The sequence below is a fragment of the Tachyglossus aculeatus genome, chromosome 5, assembly GCF_015852505.1.
Source record: "Tachyglossus aculeatus isolate mTacAcu1 chromosome 5, mTacAcu1.pri, whole genome shotgun sequence".
NCBI lineage: Eukaryota > Metazoa > Chordata > Mammalia > Monotremata > Tachyglossidae > Tachyglossus > Tachyglossus aculeatus.
Genome location: NC_052070.1, coordinates 8,316,149 through 8,337,997, shown reverse-complemented (window position 1 = coordinate 8,337,997; position 21,849 = coordinate 8,316,149). Strand labels below are relative to the sequence as shown.

The 21,849-nt window shown below is 51.0% G+C and overlaps 1 protein-coding gene across 1 annotated transcript in view; it reads right to left on the bottom strand.

The window, feature by feature from the left end:
• SNRNP27 (small nuclear ribonucleoprotein U4/U6.U5 subunit 27) overlaps nt 1-21,849 on the bottom strand; it is a 30,028-nt gene that overhangs the window by 7,477 nt on the left and 702 nt on the right. Inside the window, exons 2-4 of the mRNA XM_038747182.1 lie at nt 11,756-11,876; nt 7,415-7,527; nt 5,956-6,035 (exon numbers count right to left, since the gene is read on the bottom strand). Of these exons, the coding sequence (XP_038603110.1) occupies nt 5,956-6,035; nt 7,415-7,527; nt 11,756-11,876 (314 nt within the window). The remainder of the gene's footprint in view (nt 1-5,955; nt 6,036-7,414; nt 7,528-11,755; nt 11,877-21,849) is intronic.

Here is a 21,849-nt window from a genome sequence, read left to right as displayed (position 1 = left end):
AATAATAATTAATAATAATAATAATGGCATTTGTTAAGCGCTTACTATGTACAAAACACTGTTCTAAGCGTGGGGGAGATACAAGGTAATCAGGTTGTCCCATTTGGGGCTCACAGTCTGAAACCCCATTTTACAGATGAGGGAACTGAGGCCCAGAGAAGTGAAGTGACTTGCCCAAGGTCACACAGGTGACAAGTGGCAGAGGCACTTACCGTATGCAGAGCACTGTACTAAGCGCTTGGAAAGTACAATTCAGTAATAGAGAGAGACAATCCCTACACACACCGGGCTAACAGTTCGGTAAGTTGGGGAAGTTCGATATAAGCAGGGAACATGGCCGCTAACTCATTTTTTGGACTGTACTCTCTCCCCAGCACGGGGTATAATAATAATAATAATAATAATAATGATGGCATTTATTAAGCACTTACTATGTGCAAAGCTCTGTTCTAAGCGCTGGGGAGGCTACAAGGCGATCAGGTTGTCCCCCAGGGGACTCACAGTCTTATCCCCATTTTACAGATGAGGTCACTGAGGCCCAGAGAAGTGAAGTGACTTGCCCAAAGTCACCCAGCTGACAAGTGGCAGAGCTGGGATTTGAACCCATGACCTCTGACTCCAAAGCCTGGGCTCTTTCCATTGAGCCACGCTGCTTCTCTGACGTATGGTGCTGTGTGCCTAGTAAGCGCTCGGTCGATGCCACCATTCATTCAATCGTATTTACTGAGCGCTTACTGTGTGCACAGCACTGTACTAAGCGCTTGGGAAGTCCAAGTTGGCAACATATAGAGACGGTCCCTACCCAACAGTGGGCTCACAGCCTAGAAGACTGGCTGAGTCCCCCTTATCCAGATGAGGAAACTGAGGCTCAGACAAGTGACTCGTCCAAGGTCATGCATCTGTTTTTTTAAATTTATGATATTTAAACAGTTACCGTGCGAGAGACGCTGTTCTGAGAACTGGGACAGACGCAAAGCAATCGGGTTGGACACAGTCCCTGTCCCCCGTGGGGCTCTCCGTCTTCAACCCCATTTTACAGCTGAGGGAACTGAGGCCCAGAGAAGTGAAGTGACTTACCCAACCTCACCCAGCGGAAAAGCAGTTGAGCCGGGATTAGAACCCAGATCCTTCTGCCTCCAAGGCCCGGGCTCTAGCCACTAGGCAACACCGCTTCTCTGGTTCGAAAATTAAATAAGTCTCCCCTTTACATCGCTCCTGAGCAATTGAACTGCACCTGCCAAAACTGACTTTAAACGGAGGGCCTGGGTTCTTTTTGCTATTTTAAAGATATTTGTTAAACGCTTACTATGTATAATAATAATAATAGTAATGGCGTTTGTTAAGCGCTTACTATGTGCGAAACACTGTTCAAAGCGCTGGGGAGGTTACAAGGTGATCAGGTTGTCCCACGGTGGGGCTCACAGTTTTAATCCCCATTTTACAGATGAGGGAACTGAGGCCCAGAGAAGTGAAGTGACTTGCCCAGAGTCACCCAGCTGACAGTTGGCGGAGCCGGGATTTGGACCCATGACCTCTGACTCCAAAGCCCGGGCTCTTTTCCTTTTAGACTGCGAGCCCACTGTTGGGTAGGGACCGTCTCTATATGTTGCCAACTTGTACTTCCCAAGCGCTTAGTACAGTGCTCTGCACACAGTAAGCGCTCAATAAATACGACTGATTGATTTTCCACTGAGCCACGCTGCTTCTCAAGCACTATACTAAGCATCGGAAAAATACAAGCTAATCAAGTCCCACATAGGGGCTCACAGTCTAAGGAAGGGGGAGAACAGGTATCGAATCCCTATTTGGCAAAGGAGGAAACTGAGGCCCAGAGAAGCCAAGTGACTTGCCCAAGGTCACCCAGCAGACAAGCTGGCGGAGCCGGGATCAGACCCCAGTCCTCTGACTCCGGGCCTGGGCTCTTTCTACTAGGCCACACTGCTTCTTTAATAATAATAATCTTGGTATTTGCTAAGCGCTTACTACGTGCCATGCACTGTTCTAAGCGCTGGGGTACATACAAGGTTATGGCTCAGTGGAAAGAGCCCGGGCTCGGGAGTCAGAGGTCATGGGTTCAAATCCCGGCTCCGCCACTTGTCAGCTGTGTGACTTGGGGCAAGTCACTTGACTTCTCTGGGCCTCAGTGACCTCACCTGGAAAATGGGGATTAAGACTGTGAGCCCCATGTGGGACAACCTGATTCCCTTGTATCCCCTCCAGTGCTTAGAGCGGTGCTTGGCACATAGTAAGCACTTAACAAATGCCATCATTATGATTACTATTAGTTTGTCCCACTTGGGGCTCACAGTCTTGATCCCCATTTTCCAGATGAGGTCACTGAGGCCCAGAGAAGGGAAGTGACTTGCTTACTATGTGCAAAGCACTGTTCTAAGCGCTAGGGAGGATACAAGGTGATCAGGTTGTCCCCTGTGGGGCTCACAGTCTTAATCCCCATTTTCCAGATGAGGTAACTGAGGCACAGAGAAGTTAAGTGACTTGCCCAAAGTCACACACCTGACAAGTGGCGGAGATGGGATCAGAACCCACGACCTCTAAATCGACCTGTTTGGAAGAAACACTAATGCAGGGAAATAAAACAAACCCCTAAACACATAATTATGATGATAATGATAATAACACTTGTGGTATTTGTTACACGTTTACTATGGGTTCATGGGTTCAACTCCCGGCTCCTCCAATTGTCAGCTGTGTGACTTTGGGCAAGTCACTTCACTTCTCTGTGCCTCAGTGACCTCATCTGTAAAATGGGGATTAAGACTGTGAGCCCCTGTGGGACAACCTGATCACCTTGTATCCTCCCCAGCGCTTAGAACAGTGCTTTGCACATAGTAAACGCTTAACAAAATGCCATCATTATTATTATTTGTTCTTCAAGTGCTTAGTACAATGCTCTGCACCCAGTAAGTACCCAGGAGATAGTGTTGCTCAGCATATGCCAAGCACGGCACTAAGCACTAAGGAACATCAAAGATAATCAGGTTGGTCACACGGGTATTTAGCCCCCATTTTACAGAAGAGGAGACTGAGGCACAGAGAAATGACTTGCTCGAGGTCACCCGGCAGGCAAGTGGCACAGCTCTACGGGTTTTTTATTTTTGAATGGTATTTGTTAAGCACTTCCTAGGTTCCAGACACTTTACTAAGCGCTGGGGTGGACACAAGTTCATCAGGTTGGACACGGTCCCCGGCCCACAAGGGGTCACACCCCATCCTGCGGATGAGGGAACTGAGGCGGGGGAAGTGACTTATCCAAGGTCTCTCTGCAGACCAGTAGTGGGGGTGGGGGTGGGGGGGGCATCAGGATTAGAACCCAGGTCCTTCCGATTCCCACACTCAGGTTCTAGGCACTAAGTCACCCTGCTTCTTCTCTCTAAATACCTTCCACACTCAAATACAAGAAAAATACACTACGTCCCTTTTATACCAAAGAGGTTCATCCTCTAATAATAATGATGGCATTTATTAAGCACTTACTATGTGCAAAGCACTGTTCAAAGCGCTGGGGAGGATACAAGGTGATCAGGTTGCCCCCCGTGGGGCTCACAGTCTTCATCCCCATTTTTTTTTTTTTTTTTTACAGATGAGGTAACTGAGGCCCAGAGAAGTGAAGGGACTTGCCCACAGCAACACAGCTGACGAGTGGCGGAGCCGGGATTAGAACCCGTGACCTCTGACTCCCAAGCCCGGGCTCTTTCCACTGAGCCATTCTGCTTCTCTTGCAAACCCCGGGGTACATTGAAAACAGCGTGGCTCAGTGGAAAGAGCCCGGGCTTTGGAGTCAGAGGTCATGGGTTTGAATCCCGGCTCCGCCACTTGTCAGCTGTGTGACTTTGGGCAAGTCACTTCACTTCTCTGTGCCTCAGTTACCTCATCTGTAAAATGGGGATTAAGACTGTGAGCCCCCCGTGGGACAACCTGATCACCTTGTAACTTCCCCAGCGCTTAGAACAGTGCTTTGCACATAGTAAGCGCTTAATAAATGCTATCATTATTATTATTATTATTATTTACATTCTCTACGAAAAAAACAGCCCCACCTCAGGAGATCTGCTAGATAATACTCGGCTTCTCACTCATTCATTCAATCGTATTTACTGAGCGCTTACTGTGTGCACAGCACTGGACTAAGCGCTTGGGAAGGACAAGTCGGCAACATAGAGAGACGGTCCCTACCCAACAACGGGCTCCCCCTCCTCTGGCCGTGCTCACGCCAACGAGAGCCCGAGGACGTCACAGGTGTCTTTAGTTTCCAACGAGAGGTCAGAGGGAAAGACGGCCAGGAATGGAATTCCTTTCTCGCAGTCCGCTCAAAAAAGGAAACCGAGGGGTTCTGTGCCTTTGCAAAATAATAATAATAACAATAATGATGATATTTGTTAAGCGCTTACTATGTGCAAAGCACTGTTCTAAGCAAAAGAAATGGAGGTGGTTGGAGTTGGAGACTCGAGTTCTTTGGGCGGAGTAATATAAGCCTACCGATCTCTCTGGCTTCAAAAATAGAAAATCTTCAGTTTGAGAACACATACGACTGTCATTATGGGCAGGGGATGTGTCTGTATATTGTTCGATTGTCCTCTCCCAAGCCCTTAGTAATAATGATGGTATTTGTTAAGTGCTTACTATGTGCCGAGCACTGTTCTAAGCGCTGGGGGAGATACAGAGTCATCAGGCTGTCCCATGTGGGGCTCACAGTCTTCATCCCCATTTTCCAGATGAGGGAACTGAGGCCCAGAGAACTGAAGTGACTTGCCCAAAGTCACACAGCTGATAAGTGGCGAAGCCGGGACCAGGCTCTTGCCACTAAGCCACGCTGCTTCTCTACTGTAGAGAAGCACTTAGTACAATGCACTTAGTACAGTGCTCTGCACACAGTAAGCGCTCAATAAATATGATTGATTGATTAATTGTAGAGTGCTTCCCTTAGTAATAATAATAATAATAATAATAGTAATAGTAATAATAATAATATAATGGAATTTATTAAGCGGTTACTATGTGCAAAGCACTGTTCTAACCCCTGGAGAGGTTACAAGGTGATCAGGTTGTCCCAAGGCAGGCTCACAGTCTTAATCCCCATTTTACAGATGAGGGAACTGAGGCCCAGAGAAGTCAAGTGACTTGCCCAAAGTCACACAGCTGACAATTGGCAGAGTCAGGATTTGAACCCATGACCTCTGACTCCAAAGCCCGGGCTCTTTCCACTGAGCCACGCTGCTTCTCTAGTACAGTGCTCTGCATACAGTAAGTAGGTGCCCAATAAATACAATTGAACTGCACTGAATGAACGCACTGCGTGATAGAGGGAAATTTTTCCCGATACACTTCTCTTCCCACTAGCATCTGCCTGAAAGTATTTTGTCTTTCCTATTTTAAATGGTAATTGTTAAGCACTTAATAACAATAATAATAATAATAATAATAATAATAATGTTGGTATTTGTTAAGTGCTTACTATGTGCAAAGCACTGTTCTAGGCGCTGGGGGGAATACAAGGAGATGAGGTTGTCCCACGTGGGGCTCACAGTCTTAATCCCCATTTTAGAGATGAGGGAACTGAGGCACAGAGAAGTGAAGTGACTTGCCCAAGGCCACACAGCAGACATGTGGGGGAGGCGGGATTCGAACCCAAGATCTGTGACTCCCAAGCCCCTGCTCTTTCCACTGAGCCACGCTGCTTACTATGCGCCAGGCACTGTACTAAGTTCTGGGGTAGATCCAGGTTGGACACGGTCCCTGTCCCACTCGGGGGCTCACAGTCCTCACCCCCATTTTCCAGATGAGGCAACCGAGGCCCCAGAGACGTGAAGTGACTCGCCCAAGGTCACACAGCAGACACGCGGCGGAGCCGGGATTCGAACCCAGGCCGGGTGTCCCGAAATTCCCTATCGATAGGGTGCTTTCGCTTCTACCCGGTGAAACACACGCCGCACTTACTTTAGTGGTGTCAAAAGAAGCAAATCCCATTAATTTCATCATTTCGATTTCTTCTTCGGTTTTGCCCTCCAAGTCTTCTTCTGCAAAAAGAAAACCGAACCCTTCAGAGAGCGGGAAGAGAAAATGGAAAAACGGCGAAGAGACAAAAGGCCGGGGTTCCTTCCGCTACACTGCTGAGAAGAAATCAGCTTTTTGTTGTTGTTGTTGTTGTTGTTGTTGTTGTTAAGCGCTTACTATGTGCCAGGCACTGTTCTAAGCAATGGGAGACCTACAAAGTAATCAGGTCGGGCACGGTCCCTGTACCACGTTGGGTTCGCAATCTCAATCCCCATTTTTCAGATGAGGCCCAGAGAGTAGTAATAATAATGATAATGATAATAATTACGGCATTTGTTAAGCGCTTACTATGTGCCAGGCACTGTAGTAAGCGCTGGGGTAGATAGCAGCAAATGGGGTTGGACGCAGTCTCACGTGGGGCTCACGGTCTCAATCCCCATTTGACAGATGAGCGAACTGAGGCCCAGAGAAGTAAAGTGACTTGCCTGAGGTCACACAGCAGACCGTGGCTAAGAGAAGCAGCGTGGCTCAGTGGAAAGAGCCCGGGCTTGGGGGCCATAGGTCACGGGTTCTAATCCTGGCTCCGCCACTTGGGTGTTGTGTGACCTTGAGCAAGTCACTTTTTTTTATAATGGCATTTATTAAGCGCTTACTATGTGCAAAGCATTGTTCTAAGCGCTTGGGGAGACACAAGGTCATCAGGTTGTCCCATGTGGGCTCACAGTCTTCATCCCCATTTGACGGATGAGGGAACTGAGGCACAGAGAAGTCAAGTGACTTGCCCAAGGTCACACAGCTGACAAGCGGTGGAGTTCACTTCTCTGGGCCTCAGTGACCTCATCTGGAAAATGGGGGTGAAGACTGTGAGCCCCACGTGGGACAACCTGATCACCTTGCATAATTAATAATAATAATAATAATAATAATAATGGTATTTATTAAGCACTTACTACGTGCAAAGCACTGTTCTAAGTGCTGGGGAGGTTACAAGGTGATCAGGTTGTCCCACAGGGGGCTTACAGTCTTCATTCCCATTTTACAGATGAAGTAACTGAGGCACAGAGAAGTGAAGTGACTTGCCCAAAGTCACACAGCTGACAATTGGTGGAGCCGGGATTTGAACCCATGACCTCTGACTCCAAAGCCCGGGCTCTTTCCACTGAGCCACGCCCCCAGCGCTTAGAACAGTGCTTTGCACATAGTAAGCGCTTCAATGAAATTCTTATTATTATTAAGTGGATTAGAACCCAGGTCCTTCTGACTCCCAGGCGGAGGCTCTGTCCACTAGGCTGCAGTTGTGTCCCAACCCTTAATTCCGGGAAAATCCCAAAGTGTCCAATGCCCCCCATTCCCTCCCTATTCCCCCCCGACTCCCGCTACCAGTCGCCCCTAGGCTTCTTACCCGTAATCTGCCGCTCTTTGCCTTTCCCGTCCTTCGTGTCTTTCTTCTCGTCATCTCTTCTCTCTTTTGGGCGGGAAGGGGATGGGGACGAGGATCGGTGCCTTCTCGGAGACCTGGCGATGGGGAGGTGGCCGCCTCAGCCCCGGACAGAACGGAGGAGAAGCCCGCCCTGGGGAGGATGGGCCGGACACGGAGACGAAGGGAGGGGGTCCCGGAGGGAGACCCGCTTGTTCCCCGAGGGGAACCCACTCGCTCCCTGAGGAGAACCCGCCGGCTCCCTGTCCGCTCCCTGGGAGGAACCCGCCTGCCCTCCCTAAGAGGAACCCACCATCTTTCCCTGAGGAGAACTTGCCCACTCTCAATAATAATAATAATAATAATAATAATAATGGCATTTATTAAGCGCTTACTATGTGCAAAGCACTGTTCTAAGCACTGGGGAGGTTACAAGGTGATCAGGTTGTCCCACGGGGGGGTTCACAGTCTTCAACCCCATTTTACAGATGAGGTAACTGAGGCCCAGAGATGTTAAGTGACTTGCCCAAAGTCACACAGCTCACAATTGGCGGAGCCGGGATTCGAACCCATGAACTCTGAATCCAAAGCCCGGGCTCTTTCCACTGAGTCACACTGCTTCAATGAGGGGAACCCACCCGCCCTCCCTACGGGGAACCCGCCCGCTCTCCCTGAGGGGAACCCACCCACTCTCCCTGAGGGGAACCCACCCGCTCTCCCTGAGGGGAACCCATCTGCTCTCCCTGAGGGAAAGCCACCCACTTTCCCTAAGAGGAACCCACCTTCTCTCCCTGAGGAGAACTTGCCCACTCTCCCTGAGGGGAACCCACCTGATGTCCGGGAGGGGAACCCATCCGCTCTCCCTGAGGGGAACCCGCCCGCTCTCCCTAAGAGGAACCCACCCACTCTCCCTTGAGGGGAACCCACCCACTCTCCCTTGAGGGGAACCCACCCACTTTCCCTTGAGGGGAACCCACCCACTCTCCCTTGAGGGGAACCCGCCCGCTCTCCCTTGAGGGGAACCCGCCCGCTCTCCCTGAGGGGAACCCACCCACTCTCCCTGAGGGGAACCCACCCGCTCTCCCTGAGGGGAACCCATCTGCTCTCCCTGAGGGAAAGCCACCCACTTTCCCTAAGAGGAACCCACCTGCTCTCCCTTGAGGGGAACCCACCCACTCCCCCTGAGGGGAGTCTGCCCACTCTCCCTGAGTGGAACCCATCCATTCTCCCTGAGGGAAACCCATGCGCTCTCCCTGAGGGAAATCCACCTTCTCTCCCTGTGGAGAACTTGCCTGCTCTCCCTGAGAGGAACCCGCCCGCTCTCCCTGAGGGGAACCCGCCCACCCTCCCTAGGGGGAACCCGCCCGCTCTCCCTAAGGGGAACCCGCCCGCTCTCCCTGAGGGGAACCCGCCCGCTCTCCCTAAGGGGAACCCACCCGCTCTCCCTGAGGGGAACCCGACCACACTCCATGACGGAAACTTGCCTGCTCTCCCTGAGGGGAACCCGCCTGCTCTCCCTGAGGGGAACCCGCCTGCTCTCCCTGAGGGGAACCCACCCGCTCTCCCTGAGGGGAACCCGACCACACTCCATGAGGGAAACTTGCCCTCTCTCCCTGAGGGGAACCCGCCCACTCTCCCTGAGGGGAATTCACCCGCTCTCCCTGAGGGAAACCTGCCCACTCTTCCTAAGAGGAACCCACCCACTCTCCCTGAGGGAAACCCACCTTCTCTCCCTGAGGAGAACTTGCCTGCTCTGAGAGGAACCCGCCTGCTCTCCCTGAGGGGAATCCACCCACCCTCCCTAGGGGGAACCCACCTGCTCTCCCTAAGGGGAACCCATCCGCTCTCCCTGAGGGGAACCTGCCCAGACTCCATGAGGGAAACTTGCCCGCTCGCCCTGAGGGAAACCCGCCCGCTCTCCCTGAGGGGAACCCGCCCGCTCTCCCTGAGGGGAGTCCACCCGCTCTCCCTAAGGGGAACCCGTCCACTCTCCCTGAGGGGAACCCGCCCACACTCCATGAGGGAAACTTGCCCACTCTCCCTGAGGGAAACCCGCCTGCTCTCCCTGAGGGGAACCTGCCCGCTCTCCCTGAGGGGAGTCCACCCGCTCTCCCTGGAAGGGAGTCCACCCGCTCTCCCTGGAGGGGAACTCGCCGGCTCTCCCTGGAGGGGAACTCACCCGCTCTCCCTGGAGGGGAACCCGCCCACTCTCCCTGGAGGGGAACCCGCCCACTCTCCATGAGGGAAACTTGCCCGCTCTCCCTGAGGGAAACCCACCCGCTCTCCCTGAGGGGAGTCCACCCGCTCTCCCTGGAGGGGAACTCACCTGCTCTACCTGGAGGGGAACTCACCCGCTCTCCCTGGAGGGGAACCCACCCACTCTCCCTGAGGGAAATCCGCCCAATCTCCCTGAGGGGAACCTGCCCACTCTCCCAGAGAAGAACCCACCTGCTCTCCCTGAGGGAAACCCACCTTCTCTCCCTGAGAACTTGCCCGCTCTCCCTAAGGGGAACCCGCCCAAACTCCATGAGGGAAACTTGCCCGCTCTCCCTGAGGGAAACCCACCTGCTCTCCCTGAGGGAAACCTGCCCAGTCTTCCTGCGGGGAACCCCCTCGCTCTCCCTAAGGGGAGATCCACTCACCCCTGAACAGGGGAACCCACTCCCTCTCCCTGAGGGAAATCCACCCGCTCTCCTTGAGGGAAGTCCGCCCACTACCTGGGGGGACCCCGTCCAATTTCCCTGAGGGAAACCCGCCCATTCTCCCTTGAGGGGAACCCACACCCTATTTCTGAGGGGACCCCACCGGGTCTTCCTGAGGAGAACCTGCCCTATCCCTGAGGGAAGCCCACCCACTCTCCTTTGAGGGGAACCCGTCCGTTCTCCCTGAGGGGAGTCCACCCACTCCCTGGGGGGATCCCACTCTCTCTCCGAGGGAAACCCGCCCAATCTCCCTGAGGGAAACCCGCTCACTCTCCCTGAGGGGAACAAGATGGCTCCCTGTCCGCTCCCCGGGGGGGAACCCACCCGCTCTCCCTCAGGAGAATCCTCTCGCTCCCTGCGGAGAAGCCGGCCGCCAGAGACCACCGGTCCCGGAAGCCACTCGGCCACCACCAAGTCCCCGCGCCCAACCAAGTCGGGCAGTGCAGACGGGAGAACACGGTGCCACCTGCCGCGCTTTCCGTGGCTTCTCCCTCTTCCAGAGGTGCTGCAGGCCTGGGGACCCCCATCTCAGGTAATAATAATAATAATGATGGCATTCGTTTGAGACTGTGAGCCCACTCTTTTAGACTGTGAGCCCACTGTTGGGTAGGGACTGTCTCTATATGTTGCCAACTTGTACTTCCCAAGCGCTTAGTACAGTGCTCTGCACACGGTAAGCGCTCACCTTCCCTTCCCCACAGCACCTGTATATATGTTTGTACATATTTATTACTCTATTTATTTATTTATTTTACTTGTACATATCTATTCTATTTATTTTATTTTGTTAGTATGTTTGGTTTTGTTCTCTGTCTCCCCCTTTTAGACTGTGAGCCCGCTGTTGGGCAGGGACCGTCTCTATATGTTGCCAATTTGTACTTCCCAAGCGCTTAGTACAGTGCTCTGCACACAGTAAGCGCTCAATAAATACGATTGATGATGATGATGATGAATAAATATGACTGATTGATTTGTTAAGCGCTTACTATAGCCCACTGTTGGGTAGGGACTGTCTCTATGTGTTGCCAATTTGTACTTCCCAAGCGCTTAGTACAGTGCTCTGCACATAGTAAGCGCTCAATAAATACGATTGATGATGATGATGATGAGGCACTGTTCTAAGCGCTGGGGGGGATACAAGGTGATCAAGCAGGTGGCGGGGAGGAGTCCACCCTATCACCCCCCCATGCCCATCCCCTATAGGGATGGGGATCCCCACCCCTGCTCCTCCCCTATAGAGAAGCAGCGTGGCTCGGTGGAAAGAGCCCAGACTTGGGAGGCAGAGGTCATGGGTTCTAATCCCAGCTCTGCCTTTGCCAGCTGTGTGACTTTGGGCAAGTCACTTCACTTCTCTGGGCCTCAGTGACCTCATCTGGAAAATGGGGATGAAGACTGTGAGCCTCACGTGGGACAACTTGTATCCCCCCCAGCGCTTAGAACAGTGCTTGACACTTAGTAAGCTTTGACCCCTTCTAGACTGTGAACCCACTGTTGGGCAGGGACCGTCCCTAGATGTTGCCGATCTGTACTTCCCAAGCGCTTAGTCCAGTGCTCTGCACACAGGAAGCGCTCAATAAAAACGACGGAATGAAGGAATGAAGGAATCCCCATCCGGGGGTCTGACCTGGAGCGCCTGCGGTGGGGGGAACGGGACCGGCTCCGTCGCCGCTCTCTTTCCCGCGAGCGGGAGCGTTCTCGCCGCCGCCTCTCCCGGTCCCGGGACGTCGACCGCGACCGCCGACGCTCTGTTGTGACACAACACCAGGGAAGGGGGGGAGATGTACAGGACGCCCGTCGCCCTCCCGTCGGCCCCCCCCAGCCCGGACCCTCCACCTGTTCTCCCGGCTGCCTCCTTCTTACCTCTCTGCTCTCCCCTCCCACCACATGCCAGCTCACACTCCTTGCTCTTTGCCCTACGCTCCGGCTTGCCCTCCTTGCTCCTCCCCACAAGCAGGCCTTCTCAAGCTCGATTCACCCATTTTGAGCCCTTTCCTTAATAATAATAATAATAATAATAATAATATGGCTCAGTGGAAAGAGCACGGGCTTTGGAGTCAGAGGTCATGGGTTCAAATCCCTGCTCTGCCAATTATCAGCTGTGTGACTTCGGGCAAGTCACTTAACTTCTCTGGGCCTCAGTTACCTCATCTGTAAAATGGGGATTAAGACTGTGAGCCCCCCGTGGGACAACCTGATCACTTTGTAACCTCCCCAGCGCTTAGAACAGTGCTTTGCACATAGTAAGCGCTAAATAAATGCCATTATTATTATTATTATTATTATTAATAATAATTGCAGTGACTGAGGCACTGACTATCACCCTGGCACCAGGCAGACCGAGGAGGCCGAAGGACCTGGTCTTCAATCGGCCAGCCGTATTCATAATAATAATAATGATAGTGGTATTTGTTAAGCCCCATGTGGGACAACCTGATGACCTCGTATCTCCCCCAGCGCTTAGAACAGTGCTTGGCACATAGTAAGCACTTAACTACCGTCATCATTATTATTATTATTAAGTGCTTACTATGTGCCGGGCGCTGTTCTAAGTACGGGGGTGGATACAAGCCAATCAAGGCGAAGCAGCGTGGCTCAGTGGAAAGAGCCTGGGCTTTGGAGTCAGAGGTCGTGGGTTCAAATCCCAGCTCCGCCAATTATCAGCTGGGCAAGTCACTTAACTTCTCTGGGCCTCAGTTCCCTCATCTGTAAAATGGGGATTAAGACTGTGAGCCCCCCGTGGGACAACCTGATCACTTTGTAACCTCCCCAGCGCTTAGAACAGTGCTTTGCACATAGTAAGCGCTAAATAAATGCCATTATTATTATTATTATTATTAATAATAATTGCAGTGACTGAGGCACTGACTATCACCCTGGCACCAGGGAGACCGAAGAGGCCGAAGGACCTGGTCTTCAATCGGCCAGTCACATTCATAATAATAATAGTGATAGTGGCATTTGTTAAGCCCCATGTGGGACAACCTGATGACCTTGTATCTCCCCCAGCGCTTAGAACAGTGCTTGGCACATAGTAAGCACTTAAATACCGTCATCATTATTATTATTATTGTTATTATTAAGTGCTTACTATGTGCCGGGCGCTGTTCTAAGTACGGGGGTGGATACAAGCCAATCAAGGCGAAGCAGCGTGGCTCAGTGGAAAGAGCCCGGGCTTTGGAGTCAGGGGTCATGGGTTCAAATCCCAGCTCTGCCAATTATCAGCTGGGCAAGTCACTTAACTTCTCTGGGCCTCAGTTCCCTCATCTGTAAAATGGGGATTAAGACTGTGAGCCCCCCGTGGGACAACCTGATCACCTTGTAACCTCCCCTGTGCTTAGAACAGTGCTTTGCACATAGTAAGCGCTTAATAAATGCCATCAAAAAAAAAAAAAGGTGGACAGTCTCCATCCCCATTTTCCAGAGGATGGAACTGAGGCCCAGAGAATAATGATAATAATAATAATAATGGCATTTATTAAGCGCTTACTACGTGCAAATCACTATTCTAAGCACTGGGGAGGTTACAAGGTGATCAGGTTGTCCCACGGGGGGCTCACAGTCTTCATACCCATTTTACAGATGAGGGAACTGAAGTGGGGAGAGACAGGATGATGGGAGACCACAGGAGGCTGATGCAGTCATCCAGTCGGTAATCCAGTATTCCAGTGCTCCAATATTGGTTAGGCGCTTACTTTGTGCCAGGCACTGTGCTAAGCACTAGGGTGGATACAAGCAAACCGGGTTGGACACAGTCCCTACCTCACAGGCTCCATCCCCATTTTACAGATGAGGTCACTGAGACCCAGAGTAGTGAAGTGACTTGCCCAAGGACACACAGCAGACAAGAGGCGGAGCCGGGATTAGAACCCAGGGCCTTCTGACTCCCAGGACTGGGCTCTAGTCCGCGGTCCCTCTCCTCCTTCCCCCAACCACATGCCCAGCCCCCTCTTCTTCTCTCCTTCCCAGAGAAGCAGTGTGGCTCAGTGGAAAGAGCCCGGGCTTGGGAGTCAGAGGTCATGGGTTCAAATCCCGGCTCCGCCAATTGTCGGCTGTGTGACCTTGGTCAAGTCATTTCACTTCTCTAGGCCTCAGTTCCCCCATCTGTAAAATGGGGGTGAAAACTGTGAGCCCCACATGGGACAACCTGATCTTCTAGACTGTGAACCCGCTGTTGGGTAGGGACCGGCTCTATCTGTTGCCAACTTGTCCTTCCCAAGCGCTTAGTCCAGTGCTCTGCACACAGTAAGCGCTCAATAAATACGATTGAATGAATGAATGAATGAAGCACAGAGAAGTGAAGTGACTTACCCAAAGTCACACAGCTGACAATTGGCAGAGCCGGAATTCGAACCCACGGCCTCTGACTCCAAAGCCCGGGATCTTTCTGCTGAGCCACGCTGCTTCTCAATGACCTGCCCAAGGTCACACAGCAGACAAGTGGCAGAGCCAGGATTAGAACCCATGACTTTCTGACTCCCAGGCCTACGCTCTAGCCACTATGACAAGCTGTTTCATTATTTATCAAGCATTTACTGTGTGCGGAGCACTGTACTAAGCGCTTGGGAGAGCGCAATGAAACAATACAAAGACATATTCCCTGCCTGCAACTAGTTTACATTCTAGGGGAGGGGGTTCTAATCCCGGCTCCGCTCTCCGTCTCCCGGGTCACCTTGGGCAAGTCCGGAAAGTTTGGAAAGAGCCCGGGCTTTGGAGTCAGAGGTCCTGGGTTCAAATCCCGACTCTGCCAACTGTCGGCTGTGTGACTTTGGGCAAGTCACTTCACTTCTCCGGGCCTCAGTTCCCTCGTCTGTAAAATGGGGATGAAACCTGAGAGCCCCCCGTGGGACAACCTGATTACTTTGTATCCCCCAGCACTTAGAACAGTGCTTTGCACATAGTAAGCGCTTAATAAATGCCATTTAAAAAAAAAAGTCTCTTCTCTGGGCCTCAGTTCCCTGTGAGTCCGCTGTTGGTTAGGGACCGTCTCTGCGTGTTGCCAACTCGTACTTCCCAAGCGCTTAGTACAGTGCTCTGCACACAGTAAGCGCTCAATAAATACGACTGAGTGAATGAATGAAAAGGGGGGTTAAGACTATGAGCCCCATGTGGGACACGGACTGTAGACCTGTTTAGCGTCTATCTACCCCAGCGCTTAATACAGTGCCAGGCCCAGGGAAACTAAGTGACTTGCCCAAGGTCACAGAGCCAGGTTTAATAATAATAATAATAATGATGGCATTTATTAAGCGCTTACTATGTGCAAAGCACTGTTCTAAGCGCTGGGGAGGTTACAAGGTGATCAGGTTGTCCCACGGGGGGGGCTCCCAGTCTTCATCCCCATTTGACAGATGAGGGAACTGAGGCCCAGAGAAGTGAAGTGACTTGCCCAAAGTCACACAGCTGACAAATGGTGGAGCTGGGATTCGCACCCATGACCCCGGACTCCAAAGCCCGGGCTCTTTCCACTGAGCCACGCTGCACAGGTCTGGTGACTGTCAGCTCCTTCAGTCAATCAGTTGATCAATCTATGATATTTAATGAGCGTTTACTGCGAACTTACTACGGACTAAGAAGCAGCGCGGTTTAACGGCTACAGCCCAGTCCTGGGAGTCAGAAGGTCCCGAGTTCTAATCCCGACTCCGCCACTTGTCTGCCGGGTGACCTTGGGCGAGTCACTTCACATCTCTGGGCTCAGTGGAAAGAGCCCGGGCTTTGGAGTCAGAGGTCATGGGTTCAAATCCCAGCTCTGCTAATTATCAGCTGTGTAACTTTGGGCAAGTCACGTAACTTCTCTGGGCCTCAGTTCCCTCATCTGTAAAATGGGGATTAAGACTGTGAGCCCCGCGTGGGACAACCTGATCTCCTTGTAACCTCCCCTGCGCTTAGAACAGTGCTTTGCACATAGTAAGCGCTTAATAAATGCCATCAAAAAAGGACAGTCTCCATCCCCATTTTCCAGAGGATGGAACTGAGGCCCAGAGAATAATGATAATAATAATAATAATGGCTCTGCACATAGTAAGCGCTCAATAAATACGATTGATTGATTGATTGTCAGCTGTGTGACCTTGGGGAAGTCCCTTCACTTCTCTGAGCCTCAGTTCCTCATCTGTAAAATGGGGATGAAGCCTGTGAGCCCCCCGTGGGACAACCTGATCACCTTGTATCCCCCCCCCAGCGCTTAGAACAGTGCTTTGCGCATAGTAAGCGCTTAACAAATGCCAACATTATTATTATTATTTCTTCTCTGGGCCTCAGCTATCTCATCTGTAAAATGGGGATTAAGATCATGAGCCTCAGGTGGGACAGGGACTGTCTTTGACCTAACTTGTATCCACCCCAGCGCTTAGAACAGTGTTTGGCACAGTCTTTTAGACTGTGAGCCCACTGTTGGGTAGGGACCGTCTCTAGATGTTGCCAACTTGTACTTCCCAAGCGCTTAGTACAGTGCTCTGCACACAGTAAGCGCTCAATAAATACGATTGATGATGATGATGGCGCATAGTAAGCGCTTAACAAGCACCATCATCATCATCATCATCATTATTATTATTAAGCACTTGAGAGAGAGTACAATGCAACAGAGTTGGTATGTGCAATCCCTGCCCACAGTGAGCTTACAGTCTACGGGGAGAAACAGACGACACTGAAATAAATTAGGGGCAGAAAAACAGTAGATTAGAAGGATACGGACAGAAGGGCTACAGGGCTGGGGTGAGGATCACAGTCAGTCGGTCAAACCTATTTATTGAGCGCTTATTGTGTGCTGATCACCGGACTAAGCACTAGGGAGAGGCCAATAAAACAATATAACGGACACATTCCAGAGCTTAGAACAGTGCTTTGCACATAGTAGGTGCTTAACAAATGCCATCATTATTTTATTATTTATTCCAGCGTGGCTCAGTGGAAAGAGCCCGGCCTTTGGAGTCAGGGGTCATGGGTTCAAACCCTGGCTCCGCCGCTTGTCAGCTGTGTGACTTTGGGCAAGTCACGTAATCCATCAATCAATCAATCGTATTTATTGAGCGCTTACTGTGTGCAGAGCACTGTACTAAGCGCTTGGGAAGTACAAGTTGGCAACATCTAGAGACAGTCCCTACCCAACAGTGGGCTCACAGTCTAAAAGGGGGAGACGGAGAACAAAACCAAACATACTAACAAAATAAAATAAATAGAATAGCTATGTACAAGTAAAATAAACAGAGTAATAAATATGTACAAACATATATACATGTGGATATATATACATATATACAGACTTAACTTCTCTGTGCCTCAGTTCCCTCATCTGTAAAGTGGGGATGAAGACTGTGAGCCCCCGTGGGACAACCTGATCACCTTGCAACTTCCCCAGCGCTTAGAACAGAGCTTTGCACATAGTAAGCACTTAATAAATGCCATTATTATTATTATTATTATTATTATTATTATTATTACGATGAGCTCATAGTCTCGAGTGTAAACTCAAAGGGCTTAACAGGCCCACAGACAAGTGCATAATAATGAGAGAATTTATTAAGCGCTTACTATGTGCAAAGCACTGTTCTAAGCGCTGTTGGCGTAGACGGGAGGGTAGAAAGGGGAGAGGAGGGCTCAGTCTGGGAAGGCCTCTTGGAGGAGACGGGATTATAAGGCGGCTTTGAAGGCAGGGTTGAGTAGGGGAGTCTTTCGGATGGGAAGAGGGAGGGTGTTCCCGGCCAGGGGCAGGTCGTGGGTGAGTGGTCGGCAGTGAGCTAGACGAGGTGGAGGTAGAGTGAGAAGGCTGGCATTGATTGGTTCCCCAAGGTTCAGTGCTTGGTCCCCTTCTGTTCTCGATCTACACTCACTCCCTTGGTGACCTCATTCGCTCCCACGGCTTCAACTATCATCTCTACGCCGATGACACCCAGATCTCCATCTCTGCCCCTGCTCTCTCCCCCTCCCTCCAGGCTCGCATCTCCTCCTGCCTTCAGGACATCTCCACCTGGATGTCTGCCCGCCACCTAAAGCTCAACATGTCGAAGACTGAGCTCCTTGTCTTCCCTCCCAAACCCTGCCCTCTCCCTGACTTTCCCATCTCTGTTGACGGCACTACCATCCTTCCCGTCTCACAGGCCCGCAACCTTGGTTTATCCTCGACTCCGCTCTCTCGCTCACCCCTCACATCCAAGCCATCACCAAAACCTGCCAGTCCCAGGTCCGCAACATTGCCAAGATCCGCCCTTTCCTCTCCATCCAAACCGCTACCCTGCTTGTTCAAGCTCTCATCCTATCCCGTCTGGACGACTGCATCAGCCTTCTCTCTGATCTCCCATCCTCGTGTCTCTCCCCACTTCAATCCATACTTCATGCCGCTGCCCGGATTGTCTGTGTCCAGAAACGCTCTGGGCATGTTACTCCCCTCCTCAAAACTCTCCAGTGGCTCCCAATCAATCTGCGCATCAGGCAGAAACTCCTCCCCCTGGGCTTCCAGGCTGTCCATCCATCCATCCATCCATCCATCCCCTGGCCCCCTCCTCCCTCCCCTCCCTTCTGTCCTTGTCCAGCCCAGCCCGCACCCTCCGCTCCTCCGCCACTGATCTCCTCCACGGGCCTCGCTTTTGCCCGTCCCGCCATCGACCCCCGGCCCACATCCTCCCCCGGGCCGGGAATGCCCCCAATCCCTCCGCCCATCCGCCAAGCTCGCTCTCTTCCTCCCTTCAAGGCCCTAGTGAGAGCTCACCTCCTCCAGGAGGCCTTCCCACACTGAGCCCCTTCCTTCCTCTCCCCCTCGTCCCCCATCCATCCCCCCCACCTTACCTCCTTCCCTTCCCCACAGCACCTGTATATATGCATATACGTCTGTACATATTTACTACTCTATTTATTTATTTATTTTACTTGTACATATCTATTCTATTTATTTTATTTTGTTAGTATGTTTGGTTTTGTTCTCTGTCTCCCCCTTTTAGACTGTGAGCCCACTGTTGGGTAGGGACTGTCTCTAGATGTTGCCAACTTGTACTTCCCAAGCACTTAGTACAGTGCTCTCCACACAGTAAGCGCTCAATAAATACGACTGATGATGACCCCCAGCCCACTTCCTCCGCCTAGCCCAGAATGCCCTCCCTCCTCACATCCGCCAAACTAGCTCTCTTCCTCCCTTCAAAGCCCTCCTGAGAGCTCACCTCCTCCAGGAGGCCTTCCCACACTGAGCCCCCTTCATCCTCTCCCCCTCCCCATCCCCCCCGCCCTACCTCCTTCCCCTCCCCACATCCCCTGTATATATGTCTGTACGGATTTATCACTCTGTTTATTTTACTTGTACCTACTTGCTATTCTATTTATTTTGTTAATGATGTGCATCCACGTGCATAACTTGTACTTCCCAAGTGCTTAATAATAATAATAATAATAATAATGGCATTTATTAAGCGCTTACCATGTGCAAAGCACTGTTCTAAGCACTGGGGGGATACAAGGTGATCAGGTTGTCCCACGGGGGGCTCACAGTCTTCATCCCCATTTTACAGATGAGGTAACTGAGGCCCAGGGAAGTGAAGTGACTTGCCCAAGGTCACACAGCTGACAATTGGCGGAGCCGGGATTTGAACCCACTACCACTGACTCCAAAGCCTGGGCTCTTTCCGCTGAGCCACGCTGCTTCTCTTTAAATACACACAGTGCTTAGTACTGTGCTCTGCACACAGTAAGCGCTCAATAAATACGATTGAATCCAGCTGTAATTCTTCCGATCTATTCTGATGCTTAGTACAGTGCTCTGCACACAGTAAGTGCTCAATAAATATGATTGAATCCAGCTGTAATTCTTCTCATCTATTCTGATGCTACCTGTCTCGTTGTTGGGTAGGGACCGTCTTTATCTGTTACCGACTTGTCCTTCCCAAGCGCTCAGTCCAGTGCTCTGCACACAGTAAGCGCTCAATAAATACGATTGAATGAATGAGTGAATTAATGCTATTGATGCCTGTTTGCTTACCAAGAGAAGCAGCGTGGCTCAGTGGCAAGAGCCGGGGCTTGGGATTCAGAGGTCGTGGGTTCTAATCCCGCCTCCGCCCCTTACCAGCTGAGTGACTTGGGGCAAGTCACTTCACTTCTCTGGGCCCCAGTGACCTCATCTGTGAAGCGGCGTGGCTCAGTGGAAAGAGCCCGGGCCTTGGAGCCAGAGGTCATGGGTTCAAATCCCGGCTCCGCCAACTGTCAGCTGGGGGACTTTGGGCAAGTCACTTCGCTTCTCCGGGCCTCAGTGACCTCATCTGGAAAATGGGGATTAAAACTGTGGGCCCCCGGTGGGACAACCTGATCACCTTGTAGCCTCCCCAGCGCTTAGAACAGTGCTTTGCACATAGTAAGCGCTTAAATACCATCATTGTTATTATTAAAATGGGGATGAAGACTGTGAGCCCCACAAGGGACAACCTGATCACTTTGTATCCCCCCTCTGGCGCTCAGATCAGTGCTTCGCACATAGTAAGTGCTTAACAAATCCCATCATTATTAACATGGCTCAGTGGGAGGAGCCCGGGCTTGGGAGTCAGAGGTCGTGAGTTCTAATCCCACCTCCACCACTTGTCTGCTGTGTTACTTTGGGTAAGTCACTTCACTTCTCTGGGCCTCAGTTCCCTCATCTAGAAAATGGGGATGAGGACTGTGAGCCCCACGTGGGACAACCTGATCACCTTGTAACCCCGCCAGTGCTCAGAACAGTGCTTTGCACATAGCAAGCGCTTAATAAATGCCATTATTACAATTATTATTATTTATTCTGATGGTACTGACCCACCCCTGTCTACTTGTTTTGTCTTGTTGTCTGTCTCCCCCTTCTAGACTGTGAGCCCACTGTTGGGTAGGGACCGTCTCTAGATGTTGCCAACTTGGACTTCCCAAGCGCTTAGTCCAGTGCTCCGGACACAGTAAGCACTCAATAAATAGAATTGAATGAACGAATGAATGTTGCCGACTTGTTCTTCCCAAGCGCTTAGTCCAGTGCTCTGCACACAGTAAGCGCTCAATAAATACGACTGAATGAATGAATGTTGCCGACCTGTGCTTCCCAAGCGCTCAGTCCAGTACTCTGCACCCAGTAAGCGCTCAATACGACTGAATGAATGTTGCCGACTTGTTCTTCCCAAGCGCTTAGTCCAGTGCTCTGCACGCAGTCAGCACTCAATAAATACGATTGAATGAATGTATATGTCTGTACATACTTATTACTTTATTTATTTTACTTGTACATATCTATTCTATTTATTTTATTTTGTTAGTATATTTGGTTTTGTTCTCTGTCTCCCCCTTTTAGACTGTGAGCCCACTGTTGGGTAGGGACCGTCTCTATATGTTGCCAACTTGGACTTCTCAAGCGCTTAGTACAGTGCTCTGCACACAGTCAGCACTCAATAAATACGATTGAATGAATGTATATGTCTGTACGTACTTATTACTTTATTTATTTTACTTGTACATATCTATTCTATTTATTTTATTTTGTTAGTATATTTGGTTTTGTTCTCTGTCTCCCCCTTTTAGACTGTGAGCCCACTGGTGGGTAGGGACCGTCTCTAGATGTTGCCAACTTGGACTTCCCAAGCGCTTAGTACAGTGCTCTGTGCACAGTAAGCTCTCAATAAATACGACTGAGTGAATGAATGTTGCCGACTTGTTCATCCCAAGCGCTTAGTCCAGTGCTCCGCACACTGTAAGCGCTCAATAAATACGATTGAATGAGTGAATGAGTGT